General features: G+C 41.2%; 1 protein-coding gene across 1 annotated transcript in view; it reads left to right on the plus strand.

The window, feature by feature from the left end:
* The first annotated feature begins 461 nt into the window (after positions 1–461).
* The window catches only part of LOC139733013 (uncharacterized), a 38,144-nt gene continuing 14,997 nt past the window's right edge, over positions 462–23,608 (plus strand). Inside the window, exons 1-2 of the mRNA XM_071643856.1 lie at positions 462–967; positions 16,812–17,841. Of these exons, the coding sequence (XP_071499957.1) occupies positions 791–967; positions 16,812–17,841 (1,207 nt within the window). The 5' untranslated portion in view covers positions 462–790. The remainder of the gene's footprint in view (positions 968–16,811; positions 17,842–23,608) is intronic.

Genomic DNA, 23,608 nt, shown 5'->3' on the forward strand with positions numbered 1-23,608 from the left:
AGTCTTGTACACACAGGCACACTGTCACGCATACTCACCAGACGAAAGAAAAAAGACCCATACATCGAAGTATTTTAATAGCAAATTAATTCGTGTGATCACACGAGCCTAGATTTCCATTGCAGCGTGACGGCTTGCGAGCATTGTGTTTACATCCGTTACCAGGCTTTTCGTAAAGTTTGACTGAGTGGTTTGACGTCATGACTCCATTCACCGACGAAACAGAACAAGGGGAAAAAATACCTGACATGGAGAGAAGTCTGTGTTTGTTTATACCTTTCTGCCAGCCGCAATGCCATTGGCGTACGGCTCGAGCGTTGATTGGCCAATGGCTGCTACCAATAATCTGTCCATACTGGTATGTGCTGCCCCAAAGTGCACAGTCGCCGAGAAGAGCGGCTTGAGTGGCAGGCAGGCAGGCAGGCAGTAGTTTATCGCTGGCAAGAACTCGCCCGCCCGCCCACGCGCCCGCGCTGAATTCACCTCAGGTACGTCTGCATGCTGGGTGGGGGACTGACTGCGCATGAGACTTCATGCTCCTCAATGCCTTGAGACGAGACGTAGTAGTCCGTCAGTCACTGAGCATGACCTCAGACATCTCCAAGCATTCCAGGAGTTATTGGCCGATTCAAAAAGTCTTCATTCAAAGAGAAGAGTCTTGAAGTCGCAAAGCGTGTTCGCTCTGGGATTAATGAATGGAAGATCACATATTTGCGGTGTAGAGTTTGTATATTTCAGCAACATTTTTTTCTTTCGTCTCCTCATCTCACTGTGATCTGCCTCAAGCCTCATGCACCCTCACCAGAACGTGAACATGACCGAAACGGTCGGGATCTTACCAGACCTGTCGCTCTTCGGGAACGAGGGACTTCTGAACGAGCTGGAGAAGTCCCCCGCGGCCAGTGACGGGGACTTCGTCCTGCCCGCCAGCCCTTTCATGGAGAGCGGCTGGCAGGAACAGCAGGAGGTGAGTCCCTGGCTCCATCTCCCTCTCTCTCTGTAATACTCTCACTTTCCCCTTTCTCATCATCCCTCACACTCACAGCATCAGCGGCAACCAACAATTAGCAACAGTAATAACAACAATAGCAACAAAAATAACAACTACAACTGTGGGTTCACATGTAGAAATGTAGACCTACACCTACCGTACGTTTCGCCATTTGTCAATTCGATTTTGCTCCAGCTATTAGAGATGCTAAAAGTGAACCATTAGAGAGTATCCAACCGTGTGGATGACGTCACTGCTTGGTCAAGATGGTCAGTGAGATGTGCGGTGATTGCTAAGAAGTTGATTTGCTGCTTGCTTAAAAACATTATAACACAGCCTCTCAAATGATAGGCTACCTGTCTTTCACCATGCAATCTCTTGAGAAATTTGTCGTACCTTTCCACGAACCCCGACTTTACCAATTTTAAATCAGCGTCGTTATCATTGCTTGTCTGTTTATATGTTTATATTCACTAAGGCCCGTCAGCTATAATTTGTATAAATGCTTCAGCCTGTTCAAGAAGTGTACAGTAATTCATTATACTTATAGGTAAATGAATGTTCAGCCATCTTTACTTAACAGGTCTATTTTTTTTTTGTATATCATAAGCTCAAATATTTTGTTGCGGCCGATAGTGAGTGCACTTGTCGTATTTCTAATTCTGTTAATATTGCGAGCTAGCCTGACGATGCAGCTTCGATCACGATTGAGAAAGGGAGTTCCCATTGTACATCCCTGTAAACACTGTTCGCCCGGAGAAGGTGCGGGCGTGTCGCTTGGGTGTAGGCGAGGTGAGAGGCTTGTGAGCCAGGTATGCACCTGCCCTTGAGTACTGGTTCGCTTGCCTCTACTCGATGGCAACAGGGAGGTGAGACCACCTCCCCGATGGCAACGATGCCAAGAAGTTGTAGAATCAGGGGGGTGGTCACTCCTTAGCTCCTAGCTCCCTGGTAGATAAGAAATGCTTTCACAAACATGGCTGCCGTGCAGAAAAAAACCCTTATATGAATGATCTATACGGAATCCGCCACCTATTCAATCCTTTATAGCTGATCATAATTTTATACACGGCCTAGAGACATTTCACATGTTTACAGAGCTTTTGACAGGCCCCACAGCGTTACATTATACTCTAAAAGACAGTATCTCTGCATTTTTGTCTTTATGTGTTAGATGGGAGGGATCTAGGGAGTGACAATAAAAAGTAGACTGGCCACCTGTTAATGTGGTCTCCTTTGTGCAGACTGTTAACTAGCAATTCTCGTATGTTCATGAACATTGCTGTCGGCAAGAATTGGTGTGGAGAAACTTTATATTTTGTTTCTCGTCTACAATCCTTCCCAATATTCATAATCTTCAATTTTTTTAATGGGATGGGGTGTACCCCCTCTAGACAATGTGAATAGGCATGGCTTTTGTGAAGAGAGAATATCCCATTATTTCTTTCTGAGAGTTGTATGGAGTGTTCAAATCCCCTAGTGATCATAGCTTCGCAACATCATTGACATCATTATGTCATGTATGTAATGTAGTTGCAGTTGGCACTGGCGTGGTTAAGACATCTTTCACTCGTCTTTGAGTTGTGCACCAAAGGACATGACATGTTATATCAATAACACGATAGAGAGATATATACAAAGAGATACAAAGCCTCATTTGTTAGGGAATCGGCCTTGATAAGTCCCATATGGTCTTTTCTGATTCCCACGCATGCTGATTATAGCTGTTTGCATCATTCCTTTTGTTTTTTATGTAAACCTAATATGCAATATATGTTATGTCCATGTACATGTACTTGTGTTTTTTGTATACTTTTTAGCATGTGGAATAAAATTGAATTGAATTGAATTGAAAGATATAATTCATGCATAATCCAAGCACTGTAGTTACTAGGCTGACTTGTAATGTTTTGCCCCCTCCCTGGCTTTACAAAAAGGTAAATTCCAATGCGAATCATAACCGTTCAGATTCATAAATCCCCTAATCACAGACCTCCCATTTGGAACTGTGGTAATGATAAAATGTATCAATGTTCGGAAGTTATGGACCTCCCTGTTTCTTACACTGAACATGTACAGTTATTGTCACAAACCGACTATATCTCGTGTCGGTCAAGTTAATAACCATTAGATGTGTATAATGCTCAGTTCTTTGAGAGACATGCTCACTGCATAGTGGCGACGCATGTACAACAATATTACGTTGTGTTGTCTGTATCTGGCCATTCGGAGCTTTACACCTGAGACAGTCGGAGCTCCACTGACCTGTGAAATATATCACCACAGTCATCACCATCATAATCATCCCCACATCATCATCATCATCGTCATCAGTATCAAAATCAGGAAAATTCGTGATGACATATAGTCATTATCGTGTTATGATTTATTGTCAATCTTCATCGCGTCTGCGACGTACCTTGCTACCGCCCGGTCTTCACACAAGCCCACCCCGCATGCTTCCCACGTTGTTCCACACAGCTCTCCGCCCCTCGTCTATCTTTTATACACTCAAAATGGAAAAACGGGCTAAAAACAGAAACTTGTTCTGCCGTATCCTCAGCACCTCTATTGTTTTGATTTTCTGTTTTAACCTGTCCTTAAATGTACGCCTCCCGTGAACTTTTCAACATTGTAGGCGTAGGCTTGCGTTAAAACCAGCATGCAGCACGTATTATTTACACACTATCAATCATTCGTATCGAATTCATACTGTCTCTTTTTGTGTTGCCATGGTTATCTACAGTATTTATGTTTACTTTTTCGATGCATACCTACGAGTGCATTCAGTAGTTGACTTGTATGTTTTCAATAAGGCTGAAATCATAACGGTCACCACACGGACGGACCTGCTAATTCGTCTAATTCTGCAGAATACTCCCTGAAATAATATCATGAACTACCAGTTCAGGTTCGTCCTCAAAAAGTGTGTTCAAATGTCACGTTTCTCTGTAACGGATGCTGCGCAATTAACTGTCGCCCTTTTTTTCGCTCCTCTGCAATGGCAGTGAAAAACATCCGTGAAGCTACCCTCACAACTTTTAAAGTTTGCTTACCATTGCACAGTCATCTTGAAGAAAATTAAATGTTATGGCAGGGTAGACTCAAGGGTAATCCCCCTCCCCAACCATTCCCTTTGGCCACATTTTACACAGAAAAAAAAAGGATATGTACCTATAGAAGGTCTCCCATATACACATATCTGGTTAGAGTTCAAAATTAGTACAAACTGATATGAAACAGCAGCTTGTGTTCTTGCCCGCTGTGTTTTACCTCCAATAGTCACGCTCAACAGGGTCTCATTACGGAAACCGAAGAATTCACCTTCGTAAACTTTGTTATTTCCCATCTCCCTGTTATTAATGACGTTGAAGCTCCCCTTGTTACTATGATAGTGCCTTCTTGTCAGTAAAATTGTGGAGGTGGGAGACCTTTCTCCTACCTCCCTGGACAGCTATTTCCCATGTACACTTTATTGTCCTGTTGAAAAGGAAATGAAAACAAAAAATCAAACTATTCAAAGTGCCCCAAGCATTACTCATTGTTAGTGCCAAACGTAACAAAATTCAGTATACTATTAACTAATATTATATCAATGCTTGAGTAGTCAGTTGATAGACGTCATGGTTCAAATTGATTTTGTATTTTGTTTTGACTGATTTATGGAAGGACATGAAACGACCTAATTCATGGCAATGGCAATTTTCGACGTTTGTTCAATTGTTGTCGAGCTTCAAGCTGATGGAAGGATATATGCGACAGAGTGGAAACTATTATGTTCACCTGTGTTGCTGGGTTGTTCGAACTGTTAACTCCATGACTGCATTCAAGGGAAGGTCAACGTGACGCACAGCTTAGTCGAAGCATAAAGCATTTCACTCCCTGACTTTTTTAACGTCAATGCTATTCATTCTTGTTATGAGATAGAATTTGAAAGAATCTTCTTGTCATCCAGACCTCGCTCTTTTGTCGCACAAGCTTTGTAAAAGAGCTGAGATTGACCTGATTCAGTTCTTCCAACTCATAATCATCAAAACTTTGCCCGCAAGATTGGAATGTGTCGATTATACCTTAGGAGCTAGCTCCATAATTGTACTATGTATGTACATCTTTTGGGCTCATAATGGCTTCAGCGAGTTTCCTCTTGATAAAAGTGTAAAGAAAGTAAATCACTCCGTGCCATTACCATGTGCCTGGAGGCAGAGGTGATACACAAATACAATTTCTGATTCTTCTGTGTAATAAAGAGTGCAAATAGACATAAAATTTTACAACAATATTTAATTCTCCCTCTCTTTCTCCGTATATTGATATGTATATATATACCAGTATGTACGTGTATATACATTGGTATATATACACATATATGTATCTACTCTTCACGCCGACTGTAAAGGAGCAGCTATAGCAGGGATCAATGGGGGCGCTACAGGAGAGATATATGTCCCAAGAAATACAAAGTGACGTGTAGTCAAATAGACGCATCGCGTCCATCGATTCGTGAAGAGTGCGAAGCGTTCTCTGTCTACACCAATCGCTCCTCTCTTGGGCTTACTTGCCTCCACCTCACCACAACCACAAGAAAGCTTCCGAGCTTGAGGGAGAAGAAGAGACAAGTTTTCATTCTTTTCTTGAGAGGGAGATGGGAGTCTTTCTCTGATTTGATGAAGCTCTTGCACGATAAAGACAAAACCTTGGTAAGCAGATCATCCCAATTAAAAGATGAATCTCGAAAGGGAATGAGAAAAAGAGGGAGGAAGAGGTAATACGAAGAAATCGAGGGTAGGAGGATGAGGAGAAAAGAGCGAAAATGGGAGAAGAAATACTTATGCCACGAATATCGAATAAATTTATCATGTCGTTTGATATCTTCAGCATTTAAACTTTTGTGATAAGTCAAAGCAAAATGATTATTAAACTCAGACACCTTATAAGGATTTGAACAGTACAGTAGTTTGTTTTATTACTTATCCTAGATCAAGACGAAAGGAATATCGCCATAAAATTGACGCAAAAACTTTAGGGAAACAAACAAGACAAATTCTTTTGACTAAAAAAAAAAGAAAAAAAAAGAAGAAGTAGTATTCAAGTAGATTTAAACAAACAGAAAACTTCCATGCTATTATTCTAACGAGAACGAAATCTCTCACGAAGAGGCCAATGAACTTTATCAGTCTTCTCGGCTGTTTCAAACAGACATTTCATTTTCATGGAAATTCCACTCTGGAGTTTCTCGCTACTCCACTCCGTCGTAAAATCTACCCGAATTTAAAACCGAAAGGAAGAAATCAGTTCACTTCGACAGCTCACAACATAAACACAACCTCGAGACCCACTTGATGGACAGAATTTAGCCAAACAAACAAAGAGGATACATGGCTTGAAGTGCTGTTCAGAGAAAGCACAGTAGACCTACACAGTTGTACCAGAGAGGTGGGACTACTATACTGACTGTACATACCCTGCATTTCGCTCATGTGTTACGTCCATTGTCTGAGAGTACATTTTTTTTTCCACCGTCTGAAAATAATCAAGCGGTAATGAACATAATCGCTTACATCGTGTAACATGCGTATGGCGATTATTTTTTTGTTCACGTCTGGTACACAAGGACGACACACATTTGTTTTATCCAAAGTGGATGAGGAGGAGACTGATGTGCTTGAAGGGGTGTGTATGTGTGTGTGTTTGTGTATTGTGTGTGTGTGTGTGGGGGGGGGGGGGGGTCCCGTGTTCCCGTGGAGGATGGGGGCGGGGGGAACAGTACGCATCTGCTTTACGGCTCGCGAATTGTAGTCTCCACTTTCGACTAGTAAAAATCAATTGCGTAATTGAAGACTTCCGAAATGAGAGTCTGTGGGGAGGAATCCAAACAATCAGAGCTTTACAGCTCGGGTCATGTGTTTCTCCGAAAGAAACCGATTATTATAATATCTCGAATTCCACGGAAGATCAGAAGTAGTGGTGATGGGGAAGGGGGGAGGGGATATGGAGAGGGGGGCATTGTGACCACCACAGATTTGCCAAATCTCCCTGTATGAGTCTCCCTGGAAATAGATTATCCCTCCACATCCTGACAAAGGAATATCAAAGCCTCCCTAAATTTGGTATAAATTTTCCCTATATAGTGAGATACATGTCACACACAGGTATTTCCCTTTAAAGGCATTATTTCCCATTTGCAGATGAAAGAAAAACCCAGCTTTAGTGCTTCAAAATATTTCATATATGTGAGTTTGGGATAGATATAACCAATATAAAAATTTTAATCAGTATGATCAATGTTAAGCATTGTTAGATGTACAAAATGCGAATAATAGTTATGATAAAAATTGTCTCCAGAATAAACAGTCTACACTTATGGTTTAGTGAGAAAATTAGTGTTATCTCCGTATATTTCAGGCTTTGTTACAACTTTTTTATATGGTAGGATGTTTTGTAATACTATAGGCCTACAACTGACCTACACATTATGCATCAAATGTGATAACACGTACATGTTTAAAATCACTGCTCTCAATGACAAACAGTACTTTTAAGCTCTCTAGAATCTCCCTGATTTTAATGTTTGAATGTTGGCAACACTGCTCCACAGAAGGCCTTTCAAACACTGTATTTTCTCTCTCTCAAAAAACCCCCAACAAAACCCCAACAACAACAACAACAACAAGGCGTGAAGATCTACGCAGAAGTGCAATAGTTTTCCCAGAGGCTTCTGTGTTGTTTCAGGGAGACGGACTCTGTTTGTTAATGCCAGGTTGAATTGAGGTCAAGTGTATTCATCAGGACTGAATTTCAATAATCATCACTGTGATGGCAATGACTTCAGCTGATGGTGATGAGATTATTATGAAGATGATCTTCAAAATCGTTTTCATCTTTGCCCTCGTCACTGTAATCATTCTTTTCACAACAAGTCCCCACTGAGCACTGTAGAGGAGACTGTTTGATAAACCTAATCGAAGATCATCCCAATTTCAATGACAGGGATGAAATGATGATACCCTGTCTAAAGGCGAGACCGAAAAAATGACAAGCAATTTTTTCCCCTCTCTGCTTGGTTATTTCAATAAGCTTTCGTCATTTCGAGTGTCTACAAGGAAGATGATCGAGCATATTTGCCCACTGAAGAGGGCAGACAAATTCGTTACCAAACTGTTATCGGTATTTTTCTTGAGGATAGGGACTTATTGTTGGCGGGAAGAACTTAGCGCAAGGAATACGTGCTGCCCGTCATCTTTCTCTTCGTGTATTCAGTCCAAACTGCAAAAATTTCCGCCTATATATATCAAGGCAAATATTTACCGAGGAGGACAGAGTCGTGACGAACAAAGAGCTGGGGGCAAGAGAGGTGTGAAGTTCTGCGAGATCAGGGTTAACCGATTGACACGCTTAGTGTTGACAGAACTCTACTCGGGACAGAGATAGCAGTGGTGACTTCTCGTGTTGACGCTAGCCCAGGCATAACACAACGTGATTGGACAAACCATGGATCGATCTGCAAACGGTGTAGTCAACAGTGTATTTAATGAACGATGATAGCCACGAAACTGCCCCCCATCTCCAGTATAAAGATTCCTCCCTTAACATCCCACCCGCTGTCACCCTGTAACGTAACGTCGCCCTCTCCACAACAAGGAACCATAATTTATACTAGCTTTCACTTGTTCTCTTTCTCATGTCAGTGACGGGGTTTAAAGGTTTAAAGGTAAAACAAAGTTTCCACACGCCTGCTGAAACTGTAAATTTTTGCCCTCAAATGGACACATAATTACAGTACATGTAGTCCCTTTTACAGATAAAATGTGTGAAATAACGCTGTAATGACACGGTATCACCTCGGTAACGACAAAATTGCGAAATAATTGGCACATAAAAAAAGTAACCAGAAAACATAGCACTCTGAGAATATATCCGATCGTAGTTGCTACGTAATGTTTTAAAATCGATTATCGATAATTGACAAATCAGGCCAGTAACAGTATCCACCGATTTTCTGCGCGAGAGTGAAACGCAAGTATAGCTTGTTAAAAAAATACGATTGCTACATTACAGGCACGATCGATTATCAAGTATTAAACGTTCTATCTACCCACTACTGAACGGGGAAGGCGCTTCAGTCGGGCGCCTAATTATGATCGAAATTATTGTAAACTCCAAAACAAAACAACTCATTATCATGGCAAACTGCGTCAGCCAGACAAGATTCTTGGCTGAAACTTTCGATATATTGTAAGCAAAATCCAAATTATGGAAGATGAATTTTGAGCCCTTCTGAGAACTATGTTTTGTCTTCAAGTCCTCATTGGCGCAAGGAGCTCCTTGATTTGCGTCAGATCTGTCTGTCGCAATGTGTACACAACACATAACTCTAATATCTGTAGTAAAAAGTTTCTTTGCCGGTTTTTAAGTGAATATTGCCGTTTTTTCTTTCATATCAAATAAACTTCAATAACTATGACAATGTCTCTATCATGCTCTTTAATGCCATTCATTCCCTGTACCACATATTTTGAGTGTTATATACTTCAGAATGCAGATTTGCGAACCTCGTCACTTTCCCGAAACGTTCGCTTGTATCTGCTCCTTACTAGAGCTGTTGAGAGACCCATTGTTTATGATTTCTGCAGCCGATATTCTGCCACAAACTCTTCAAAACTTACCGTTTCAGAAGAGCTCCGTTGTCACGTCGAACTCTTCACTCTTTTCAAATTCTCTTACTTTTTTCTTTAACCTTACTTTTCCTCCTACTAACAAATATGTATATATTACTATCACTGACAGACTCAGGGAACGCAATACTTGATTGTCGTAGCTTGCGGCACCTAGCGCGTGTAACGTAAACACAAACTTGATAACTTGAAGATCGTCGCCGGCGGCAGTGCATAAACACCTACGAAAATTAGTAAACAGTCAACCTGATCATTACACATCATAGTGCGCTTGTTATACTGCAGAGCGATTTATTGCGAAGGTTACTCTTTCTTCCAGCAAAACAGCAATGCTTCTGATTATACCAAAGTTCAAAGGTTAACAAAGCCAGTTGGAGTGTTTGTATTCTAAGGGAGAATAATTTTCTTTCCGTGCTGACTTATGTTCGTGTGAATGTTAATAAAGTTAAGGCAGAATGGATCAACACTAACATATTTCCACGCTCTCGTCAAAATCGAATCAATTCTTATCAAGAATACCGTCTAGCGTCGTTACCACGGTTCGTGCGCACAGGCAATAATGAGAAATGTTTACATTGAGATCTGCGTCTGGAGGGTATACGACAACTGATGTGGTTGTCAATACTATAGTATAAAGTGTTATTGTTGCAAATAAACTTTTTATGAGTATCAGTGTCAGCAGCGAAGCATTGTTGGAGACAAATTCCAATATTTACGAGCAGAAGCTATTCTAAACGATCTCTTCTTTAGCTGTCTTCCCTCACCCAAAGGCATGCGTTTAAAGGATAAGCGCTTCTGTAAAGTCGACTTTGAAAAGACATCGCGATTTTCCAAGGACACGGTAATGACATAGCAGATTAGCAACATGTTGAATTCATTTGGCAGCAGCAACAACAACAAGAACAACAACAAAATACATGGGTGAGGAAGGAATATGAGATGTCAAGTTCTCACAATGATTGCCGCATTTAACATAAGGACCAGTGCTTTAGTCCTCTCTCTTAGTCTCAAAGCCTCTCGTATACCCACATCTGAGATGAACTTCACAACGGAATGATATTTCTTGCAGTTCTCTGTCATTCTAGTTAGTATTCAGTGGTGTAATTGGTAGTAAGGACCCTAATATGAGGGACCTCGCGACCCCCACCCCATCACCCATTCCCTCCTTATGTCCACATGACGATAAAATCCTGCGACCCCGCCCCCTTCCGTGTTTCTGATAAGTACAGGCAACGCTGTGCTGGAAGAGGCGTTCTTCGTCTCCTTCGGCACGGTAGTAGTGGTGGTGGTGGTGGTTGGGGATGTTGAACAGCTAGCAGGACACGCCGAGCCCCAAGAGTAACTACAACATTTGCCCAAATCCACTACCTTGACTAAGATACAAACATTCTTTTTTTTTCATGAATTTGTTTCATGAAATACAGAGGATTTTCCTCCTGAGATATCTTTAAAAATGGTCCACCAACCCCCTTAAAAGAGGAGAGCAATGGAAGGACGTAAAAACCAATTATCAGTTTGCCGGCTTACTCAATAACGACTCAACGAAAGAATGACACTCAAGTACATGTCCCTTTGATGCCTTCTTCCACTCCAGATCGTTAGAAGCAATCTGAGCCCTTCTGTTTTTCATGGGCAGCAAGATATATCATGTGGAATTCCCTCTTGATCCTGTCTTCTTTTCCAGCGGAAATGCACATATTCCGTCGAGGATATCCTTTGTCTTCCTGCAGATACATTTTGATCTGTATTAAAATCGAATTCTTCCTCGTGAAGAATGTGCAGATTTGTTTTAAATTCAAAGTTGATAGAAATGAAAGCTAATGCTATGTAAGTCCAACGTACCTTCCGCCTCAAACCACTCATTGAGAGGAGAGGAAAGAATTTCAGATTTGTGTTAGCTCACGTAAAAATAACAAAAAACAAAACAAAACAGGGGGAGGGGAGCATCGGAAGCTGTGTTTCCTCATCTCCATCCAAGCCACCACAGTCCTATACCGCGTCCCGTAATATCCTTAGCGATTATATTTTGACGATTGCTGGCATATTTAATCCTGCGGTCAAAACGTCAGGTCATTTTTCTGTCCTTTCATTTTTTCTTCTTCTAGAAGTACCAGCTGTTAGGCCTCACGATGAATGAAATCCTTGTTACAAACGATCACTGGTTGTTCTGTCGTGTCCATTATAGTAACGTTTTGCTTCTGTCTGGAATGTACGCGCATGTTACTAACGGCTCGAAAAAAAAAGACCGATGGTCATCGTAAATTCTGATGGCTATTTACTCAGAAATACGCAAAATAAGTCTGTCACCTGTTTACTCGCAGCCAATCATGACGGGGATGATTAGGATCTACGTCATCATTCATTAATTTTCTTATGTTTTGTACTGTCTGCAGCAAGATTGATAAATTTCGATGTGATTTTACAGTTGATACGTAGAACGGAAAGATTCATGATCAGTGCAGCATAACCATCACATCCAACCAATATTCGCAGGTTTTCTATAAAAAGAAATACATTCATTGGTAGTCAGAAACAATCATGGTTTATTATATATCAAAACTGAAATAGCCAAGATTATCATCCATGCAAAATGTGTGCGTAAGATCGTTTGCAGAAGAGGTTTTCCTCGGGTTGAAAAACTTTTTCGAGACACCAAAACAAATCCATATTATGCGACTGTGGCATTGCTTTTGTTCATGTGACCTCCGCCAAATACGATCATGCATGGCGGACCAGTGCACAGGTGACAATAAGTGTAGTTCAATATTTAACCAAACCGTCTGATGAACGCAACACAGTGTGAACTGCGTGGCGTTTTGTTTTACAGGTCTCATTGTCTTAACTGATTTTTCATGGGGAGCACCGTTGCTATGAAACAATGGAAATAACCCAACATTTGCCGCATTCGTTAAAGATGCAGTGTGTGATTCGTGTTAATTCATTCTTCAGCTTTGTACGTGCGTGTGTGTGTGTGTGTGTGTGTGTGTAAGTAGGGGTAAGCACACTCTCTGCTAACAGATAGGCCCTATGTATAAACATGCTCATTACAAAAACAAATACAGTAGCTATAACGTAACAAGTCAATTTTGATACTTATCTATGAAACGCGCGCAGAACGTTACATCTTTGGTTCATTTATCTTTTTACTTAATCCTTAACGTGTTTCTGAGGAGGGTTTACACCCTTACCGGTCACGAGGCGTGCTTTCAATCCTAACCAAAGCCGTCATCTTCGCATCACTGTTTGGACACTTATGCCAAAGAGAATAGCAGATACACACGATTCTTCCTGTTTTAAATGGATGTACCGACATCCCAGAGAGTTTCTCACTCCAAAATTATGGCGCTGTGGCTTGCGATGGCAAGGTTTCATCCCACCTGTCAGGAAGAACCGTAAGACAATACTAGATACTCGGTTCGCAAAGTTTAGAGTGTAGAGGGAGATGCAGGGTGTAGACTGAAGAGGGCTGAGATAGGGTGTAACTCTAACCAATGGCAATGATGTTGGTATTCATCTGTAACACATCAGGAGTGGATATGGAGGGGGGGGGGGGATGGAATCTCCGTATCCCCACGGATGAGAACTTCACTGGATGATTGATGTGAAAACATTAAGCTTAATGACCAAAAAGCTCACATGCACGTAAAATGTTTACAAACTGTTGGAAATGCGTCTTATCATACATCGACGGAAAGTTAACATTTTTGGCTCTCTTTGTAACATGTCAAGGGTAGGATCTCATCTTCAAAGCGTGCTTTTGATTGCCATTGTCGAATGTTTTAAAAATATTCCCATAACATAAAGACGCAACAACAGATAACAATCAACTTGATTTGATATCGTTTTCCCAGTTTCGTACCATAGTTAGCGACCCTATTGCAATCGTTGGAAGTGTGAGGTCCTGTTTCGTGAGCCTATGAAGTGGCACCTCCCTGGTGGGCCGGTTTTTAGTTGCCTATCCATGTATAGATTGCATTGTCTGAACTGCTATTGTCACTGCTACTGCGACAACATTAACAAAAAATAATAATAAAGAAAAATCAGCGATTCTAGTTGTGAGTAGTAGATTGAGAGGAGGCGAACGTGTATGGAGAAGTCATAACGGAGTTAACACACAAATGTGTCGCACTTTTCATACAATGAGTGAACACATTTAATTAAAACTCGTCTTGAAGACAACTCTACACTCTAGACATATCGTAATACATGTTTAGTTTGGGGATAAGCTCCGTTTGCTATTTATCATTTTTCATTTATTATTATTATTATTATTATTATTATTATTATTATTATTAGTAGAAGTAGTAGTAGTATTTACAATCAGGAATCGTTCGACCGATGGTGCTGCAAGACGCATGAGTCAAACAATAAGAAGAAAAGACTCTCCGACATTCATTTGAGCGCGTAAATAAGTGAAGAGAAAGATGGTGGTTCCCCTCAAGTTATTCCTTTTTTTTTCGTTTTTCTTTGAAGAATTTGGAATTGAAAAAAAAGGTCATTTTATTATCTCAGACAACAAAGTCAACTTGTGTCAAGACGGTGCTGTGCGAGGAATTCGCGCTAAGGATAACAGGCTCCCCGCTGTCTCTCCGCCTGACTCATCCCCAGATGGTCACTTGCTGGTGTTTTTACCTCCGTTTTGGGGGCGAACTATTACGGAATCTACGTTAAAAATGTTTTGTGGTGGCTCTCCGTAAGTAAGATCGCATCGATTCATCTATGTAATGATAAACCATGGAGCTACGTTTGTAGCTCCATGAATAAACTTACCTGAAAAGAAGAAATCGGCCTTGAATTCAAATTTGTCACCTATACAGCGCCACTGCGAAACAAAACTAAAGATGGTGATGATGATGATGACTCACATGCATATTCAAATCAGGTGAAGACCAGATCATTGTGTCAATTCAGTAACTCAAAAGTAGGCCTATGCTATTACCATTCTCTCTGATCTGATTGATAATACAAGTACATTAATCCATTAGGGGACTGTCATATCACATGAACATGAAGTGAAGATCTACCAAGATACTTATCTTAGAGTTAGAGAAAGACTAAGTAAAACGAAACAAATCTTAATAACATTGCACATTCTTTCTTAAAGGTGTATCTATTTTGTGTCTGTGAATCAAATTCAGTTTCAATGATTGTTACGTCACAATAAATGCAGCTGCTTCAACAATGATGTGTCGCTGGACTGTCGTGACCTCGGCAGTTGAAGTTTGATGTTGACAACTTCTTTTTAAGTGTTCGGCAAAGCAGTCTTACTTTTTGGCTTAAGTGCGGTGTGAAGCGCCCTCGTGTGACTGTGGCGTCACACGGTGCTCGATTTTGATAAGAGAAGAGCCTTCAAAAAAAAAAGGAGTCTCAATTGACTTGCTGTCACATAGAACGTTGGAAGTGAACATAAATGTGAAGCTGTCCAGCTCTCCATTTCACACTCACTTCTTTTATTACTATCTATTGAAACATTTTATTCGAATATTACACGCAAGGAATACGTTTCCATCAGTAAGTCAACTCGATAACTATGTATGAATGAATATTTGTGTTTATAATCAAAAGTTCACAAAGTTCACATAGCGCATGAGTTCCTACTGGTCTCTTTATGGAGGGAGGCAGACTGAAAATATTTGTTTTACAACTTTTTTCATCGTGTCATCAGACAGACTTTCTAGGAAGCAACCAGTCTCACTAGACCGCAAGAAGAAAATGAAGTGAATGGTCTGCTTGTTCCAAAGTCGGTCAGAAGTTTAAGGATAGAAGTCGTGAAGATCACGACCTGTCACGCATGAGATGCAGTCATGCAATTGCTGAACCAATTTAGTCCAAATGCTTTTTTCGTAGTGTTGTTCAAATTGACAGTGTACTTGTGCTTTATTTAATACCAGAAGACATTACGCAGCAGAACTCTGCTCTTTCATTCATTCCATGGTTTAATAGGAGAGTGACTAAGGAGGATATAAGGATTTATTCATTATTTATTTATGTATTTATTTATTCATGTATTTATGTGTTTATGTATTTATTTATGTATTTATTTATTTATCTATTCATTTATTTGATTAATTATTTATTGAAAGTCTAATTATATCAATAGTGACAGGGAGTTCCTGAGCCCTAAGCTGGCCTGAGCAGCGATGCACTCCAACACAAATGCCTACTGATGCCGTCCGGTGCTATTCTTGCTTATAAGAACGAAACAAAACAAAAAACAAAAGCCACGTTAGGACCTCTATGGAAAACAGCTACCTGACAACCTACCCACTGAATATGGCTATCCGTGGACAATATCATCCTTATTATTTTGCATGTCTGCCACTGTTTTTTCCGTCGGAAGTGAATTAGGCATGAATGAAAAAAGTGTGCAAATACACATGTTTGTGTTTGTGTGGGGAACCATGCCGTTATTTTTGATGCAGCATGTAGCGAAGCAGCGATGCAAGCAAACGCTCATGTGTAACAGACTTGAACGTTCGTCATCTCTCACGTGTAAACTTGTTTGAAATCATGATATTTATAATGAAATGTGGCCCATCTATTCAGAGAAATCTCTTCAAATGTTTGCTCTGTTCTCCCAGAGGGCCTCCTATTATCATCACCCCAGTAAAATATCAGTTATTTTTAATAGTCCTTACACCTGAGGACTAAAGGGAGTAAAATGAGTTGAATATCATGTTCATAAACACATGCATCGCATAAGATTCGAACCGGAAAGTTCGCTGTTTATGATCCTATATAGAGTCCACTATATCGCAGTGCTCCCTTAACACGAAGATATTGCCAAACTTTTGCAGAATGAAGCGACTGAAAAATTCTTAATGATTGATTTCCAGCCTAGCTGTACTATGACTCTGATTACTGTACTTGGATGTCATATACCCTAAGAAGAGACACTCATCTTACTAATAGACATCTGAGTCAATTACACTTCACTGATTTCCATGTAAAAATGACAAATACATTTGCTTACATTAATATGAAATATATAACTTTTGTCACTTGCTTCTTTTCGTCAAAGTAGGGCAATTTTGTTAACGATACGAAAGCACAGCGATAGAGTGGATTATATAGACACTAAACAATATTGTTATAATTGTCAGACTGATACTGATGTTATGATTTATATTTCATGTCCTAACTTGCAGGGAGAACAAGGATGTGACTCTTTGACGGATATCTTGTTCAAGAAGGAGCCCCTCAGCCCTGCTTCGGACTCCAGCGACATCATCAACGGCAAGAACCGGCGTGAGAGCGCTTCGATGATGGAGGACTTCTTCTACTGCGGCGACTCCAAACTCGTCGTGGGTATCGACAACGGGCACGCCGTGCTCGGCAACGGGACGATCCTGCCGAATGGGCAGCAGTTTGCCCACATCAAGGAGGAGATGGACTGCGACTTCCCGGCGAGCTCGCCGGCTTCAAGGTTGGGAAGTAGCGGACTAAATGCCAATGAAGCGAGAAGGCTCTCCATGAACTTCCAGTACATGGATTCGAACAACAACAGCATTGGAACTTGCGGTCCGAGGATGCCGTGTGGGGAAGGGATGGTGTGTCATTCCCAGCCCATTACAGTGGATGGTGTGACTATCAAGCAGGAACCTGCGGACAATTTATCTTCTCCATGCCACATGCATGGTAACGGACTCAATAGCAGTGTGCCCATGGGAATTCCCCCAACCACACCGGATGCCTGTCATCTGGGCATGGACACCAAACCTATCATGCATTCCCCCTCGTTTCAGCACCACAGCCAACAACCACAGGGTCATCATCACCATCAGCAGCAGCACCACCCTCACCAACACCAAACACCAATCACGAACTCTTTCACATTTAACATCAACTTTCCTCCAGTGGACCACCACCACCAACACCACCCCCAGAGCCAACATCACCATCATCACCACCAGCAACAACCCCACCACCAGTCATACAGCGGCTTCCCACCCACCCCGCCCAACTCTCATCCTGGTTCCCCCGCTGACCTTCCCATTGGTTTGGAAGGCTCCGCCCTATCGTTCAGACCACCGCCGCCTCCCTACCCGATGGCGATGGCTGGTAAGTGTGGTACGATGTCGGGGGTCTCGACAACATCGATCACGTCATCGGTCAAGTACAACCGAAAGAACAACCCTGACTTGGAGAGGCGAAGAATCCATCACTGTAACTATCCAGGTAAATCTTGATTTACAAGTAACACGGGTAAAACGTGATTCATGGATTCACTGTGCATAATCATGTTGCTATTTTAGAAAAATCGCAATCATGGCTGGAAACTAACCACTGTTCTCAAAATCCGTCATGAAAGATGTGTGAAAGGATGTCTGAAAAGAGTGTGGTAAGGTTTACAGCAGAAGGATCACATCTTTAATCCCTTTAAGATGCCATTCTCGAAGTAAAACATGTGATTCCTCGAATACCAAACACGAAACACTGACTCCGCCGATTGTCGTTGGTACACCAACTGTTGGTACACTAACTCTTAACCTACGTATGAAGTATTAGGCAGACTTATCTACACAGGTGCGAGACCTTTAAGGCTCTCTTTGCGTGGGCGAGAAGGAATGGCTGGCTTGTCATGACTGCTACCGACACTAACTGAGAGCTTCAGAGGTCAAAGAATAATCGCAATGATGACATCTATTTTCATAGTTGTATCATAACCATCAGTAGGATAACGCCCACGATCTTCACTGTAGTATAATTATGAAAAGCACCGAATGTACTTTGCATAACAATAATGTATATTTATTTAGGGAATGCATGTGTGCAAGCGCGGGGGGGGGGGGGATGATATGTTGTATATATAGCGATATACATAAAGACAAAATCTAATTCGTGCTGATCGTGACCGAGTAATGCAAACGCGCACGTACGACGAACAAAATTGTTTTGTATCTAAATGCAATTCTAGACGTGGCGTCTGCTTCTTGTGTGTTTTTATGTGTTTATGTGAGTGTGTGCTAGTGTGTGTGTGTGGGGGGGGGGTAGGGAAAGACAAGTTTGTGTAGGGCCTATAGTTCTCATAGCTGTAAATGGTGTTCCGCAGATACGCTGCACAAAATCAAGAGATTATAATCATATAATACACGAAAGATCCAGTGTCTTTCATGTTTCATATCTACAATAAGTGATAACCTTATTTTACTCCATTCCTCAAATCTGCAAAAGGAGGAGGAGTCTGCTCAAACTCCACTTACTGGTCCTTCAAGAAAGACTTGGTTTAATTTACTTCACTCAAAAATTTCACGTGTTTCCTGAATCTACGCTAAAACAAACTGTAGTTCCCCGAAGTATAAGAAAAAGCGTGCCACACCTCCAAAGTTGGTGTATCTTGTAGGAGGATTCACCACCATCCACCACGCCTAATTCGTTATCAACAAGCTGGTAACGGTCATTTTGATTTTCCCCATATTTATTTAAATTAGTATCTTTGGTATGACAAGATGATGGGACTATTGCTTGTCCTTTTTCATTTATAGGAGTGAGACATTTTAGTGCTCTCCACAAGTGTAGGACAGAATCATAGAGGAACCATTACGAACAACAAGAACAACATGGACACTGTAGAACATTAAGAACAACAAGAAGAACAACAACAATGCAAGTGTTACAAACAGGACAATATCATTAACAACAGTGACCCGTGCATCTCCATCGTTGCCATTGGCAACCATGCTGAATATGATACCTGAAGCAATATGAAAAGATTTTCTCTTGCTGGAAGGGTGTACACAGGCCGTCACCTGAGGCGCGACATTCGAGAGGGGCAAGTCTTTGAGCGTGAGCGTTTGGGCGATAACCCCGTGGAGCGTGCTGGAGTTGGGTCAGTCGGGGAGTTTTTTGGGGGGAGTCGATAACCTTACGCCGTTCCCTCTCTGTGCTGAAGGGAGCGAAGAGGTAAAACCTGGGTCCCGCCTCACGATGGGTTTAGTTGAGGTCAAGGCTCGAAGTGATCAATTCTCAGGCCGACAGGCCCGCAATGCCCTATGGGAGATGAGAGACGAAGGAGAGGGGAAGCGGGGTTGGCCCGGGGGAGGAGGATGGGTGAGGAGGGGGAGGAGGAAAGGATGAAGAGGGGAAAGTGGAGGGGATAGAATTAGGAAGAAATGGATGTTCGAGGAGGAAGGATGGAGTGGGAAGTGTTCGTGGGAGAGGATAGATTGAGAGACACTTCAGGAGAAGAGAATTCAACACTAACGTCTTAAATGGTGTGAAAACACGCTTTGAACACAAGTCTTTAAGCGTGCTAAGACATATCCAACAAAGCTCCTTACTTGAATTCAGCTGCAATTAGATAACACTGGAGACAACTTTTGTGTCATTAAGGGAAGTAGTCAGCTATAAGTTGACCAACCTTCCTACTGTTCTTGGTTGTCCGAATGACCAGCCTACGAAACGTGACGTAAAAACATAGACCATTATTAAAGTATATAAATGCTCTGAGTTCGGGTTCACGATATGTAGCCTAGTCCATAGACAAACAAAATTAAAAGGAGGAAATTTCATCCATATGAAGCATGAAATGATATGCGTCTATGTATATCATATTTTCACCAAAAGAGCAATGTTCGTCGTAACCAGATATGCAAATCAGATTAAATGACCATGTCATGACCTCTACACTTTCTCTTCTTATGTCGTAACATGAAATGTATAGTAATGCCTTGGGTCGACAATTTAAGAGATGCAAGCTCCTTTCCTTCAACTAATTACAAAAGCTTTGTATAAATCTATTATACCTGTAATTTGATTACAGGTACAAAGCTCAAGCAAAAGATATATAGTGAAGATTCGTACCCAGGCCATATGAGACTTTAAAACGATATTAAGTTCATTCCATTAATATCTGTTTGTTTGAACTTACTATAGCCATCAGGGCAAGTATAGAACAAGGGATGTTATTTTACCTAGAACTCCTCTTTGGCAACCAATTATATTGAAAGCTGACACAAATGTGTTTGTGCTTTTATCTGACCTTGATTACCAAAAGTGAGATCAAAATAATCTGCAGCAAAAAGTAGGTCCTTCTGTTAGTCATTTCTTTCAAAAGAATTATTCAAAGGATTTCCTCTTGCTCGGTTGAATGCTTCTATGGTGGTGAAATAAAGAATCAAGACGCCTTCGAATGGTAACAGGATGCACGGTGAACAGTTCGTCAAAAAAATACACCTCAAAGTCATCGCTCCGAAACGTGTCAACTCAAATGGGGTAGTCAAATGGAAAATTTGAACTTGTTTTCCCCGACAGTCCTTTTCTCCCCCCCCCCCCCTCCAACATCTATGCAGTTTTGGGGTTTACAAACATGCGCCCGATTATCTCGATTATAGTTATTATTATTATTATGTTATAATTGTGAAATTGAAAGAGCAAAGAATAAGTGGAAGCAAGGCAGTCCTTCAACAACCCAATACAGTAATGCTGAGTTTAAGATTAGTAGAAACACCCGATGAGTCACCATCACTTTAGTAGTGTCACTAATCACTTGGGAGTATGTCGGCATCGTGGACAAATCATACGAGGAGGGAAAAAAAAAGAAGGATATTAGGTAGGCGTTATCACAGAATCAGCAGGTATTAATGTGATAACCAATTGACACGATCAGCGTCCCCGTTCACTCGGGATTGGATCCTCCGAAGGTTGCGGGTTTTAGCGGGCGACATTAACTTTGTTGATGGGAATGATCACAACTCCCCGAGCAAAACAAGTCGGAAGACTATGCAAATAGTTATAATCACGTATCTATTTGTGTGTTGTAATATTTTGGTTTGCTATAAGACATAAATAATGTTTCTAAACTTTATAGAGGGTTGTATTGACGATATTGATGTGCTCTCTGTATATTTCTATTCTTTCTGTTTCTTCCCCTCTTCCGCGCTAAAAAATTCCCCTTTTCCCTGTTCGCTACCTTACATATCCATAGCTTGTAATCTAATAATCTATACATCTGTCTTCCTTTGATTACTCTTTCTTTCCTTCTTTCTTTCCTTCTTCCTTCTGTCACTTTCAATTTGATAATCATTTCGAGGTTCCAATCTCTTGGTGTTTGATGAATTCCCTTTCAAATACACCTGTTGCCAGCAGCGATTAAAGGAGATATCGATCACCAAATGCGGCGAAACCCAACACGTCTGGAAACATACAGTATTACAGCAAAGTAAAGATCAGTCTCAATTCGCGATCGCAAACCAAAACCGAGTGGAAGAGCATCATTGATCGATCGCTTTATGAGTGTGTATATAATTCTGTAGTGATGGTAATGGAGTGTGCGTGTATTTGTGTTCTTGTATAACATCTCCGATAATAAACAGAGCCGCAGGCATCTAGTAGCCTGTATTATGCATCGTGTAATTGACACTTAACAGCAGTCGATGCGACTGAAGATTATGAACGACAGCAACCATGAAGGACACGCATGAGACATGTTTTGATATACAATTATTGACTTCTCTCTCTCTCCTACTCTCCCTGTCCCATGAAGATTATAGACTCACGCGATCCTGAAATGTTATCTCATACATCAAGGTTTGAGTGTGAATTTGATTGAATATTGGTTCTCACACCTCCCTGGTAAGAGCGAGTTCTTTTGTGATGTGGGACCGCTCTGCTCCTCTCAAAACTTTTATACTTCAATTAAGATTGTCATCTTTTACAGTATCGATAGCTGTTGTAGTGAGGAGGATAATTTACAGTGAGATCAAAACGATTAAAATCTTGATACTGAACATGCCAGGATCATCTCTACGTACAGAGGAAGAGGACGTGTAGTCTTTTCAAAAGTCATTGCCCAAATTAACATCGATTTTTGTCTTTTTGTTTGTATTACGAGACATTTGAAGAACCGTGATCCTTCCACAAGACATCCCTCTACAAGTAACTTCTGTCTCTGCTCACAGTGCATACCATGAACAACGAATGATGGTTATAACGTTAGAGGACTTGAAATTGAATCTTGACTTTGCAATGTGGGAAATGACCAAGGAGGTACCTCCTTGGAATGACGATTGGAAGGGACAGTTACAATAGTCTCATGGAATGGTGCTTTATAAAGTTCATCGTCCTCATCACGTTCCCTGGTTCTCTCACGTCACATCTTGAAGATTTATACCAGTACTCCGTGATTCCACCGATGATACCAGGGAGGTGGGAAGAGGTCTCATCCAAGCTCCCTGGTGATAGCAAGGAGGTACCTTTTCGGTGATTGTAGATATGTGCTGTGTATGTGGGGGGGGGGGGGGGAGAGCTTGAAGGGGGTGGGGGAGGGGTGGGAGAGAGGAGGATGAGGAGGGATACCATGGAAAGATGTAAAGAAGAAGGAGGAGAAGGAGGAGAGATTGATGACTTCTGTCAAAAATGGCTGGTCTTTGATAGATGAGAGAGGGGAGGGATGGTGTGGGATATCCCTGTACTTTTTTTTCATCGCTCTTCCTTTCTTTGTTAGTGTTTGCTTGCTTATTCGAAATCACAAATGTGTGGATAAACAGAATGAAAGAAACAAAGGTAAAGAGAGATCGATAGAGAGAGAGATGGAGTTAGAGAGGAATGATCTCAGTCCTAAAAGACTGCTTCCAAGGACATCATCATTCCTTCATCACCTAGCATGACATTGCAGTCTTTACCTTTTTGACCTTTTATATTCGAGGGATTATTGCATTTATTTGATGTGAGTTAGAGGAGAAAACGTTCATTCTTGATTTCGACATAACCATGATAACCGTATCTAATTTAAGTTTCACTTCATATCATTAGCTTTAACCGGGCACACAATGGAGAAGCAATGTCATGACCCTGTAATTTAAAAAGTTCATACAATTATAACAAGTTTTGAACCGATTTTCCCCTGCACGAACGATCGACTTAGTCGCAATTATAGTTTATTTCCATTTTACTAAGCATAAACCACATCATAAAACCATATAGGACCTACATTTCACAAAGCACA

The sequence above is a fragment of the Diadema antillarum genome, unplaced genomic scaffold (assembly GCF_040938485.1).
Source record: "Diadema antillarum isolate AM-2024a unplaced genomic scaffold, OU_Dant_1.0 seq00000460_RagTag, whole genome shotgun sequence".
Lineage (NCBI taxonomy): Eukaryota > Metazoa > Echinodermata > Echinoidea > Diadematoida > Diadematidae > Diadema > Diadema antillarum.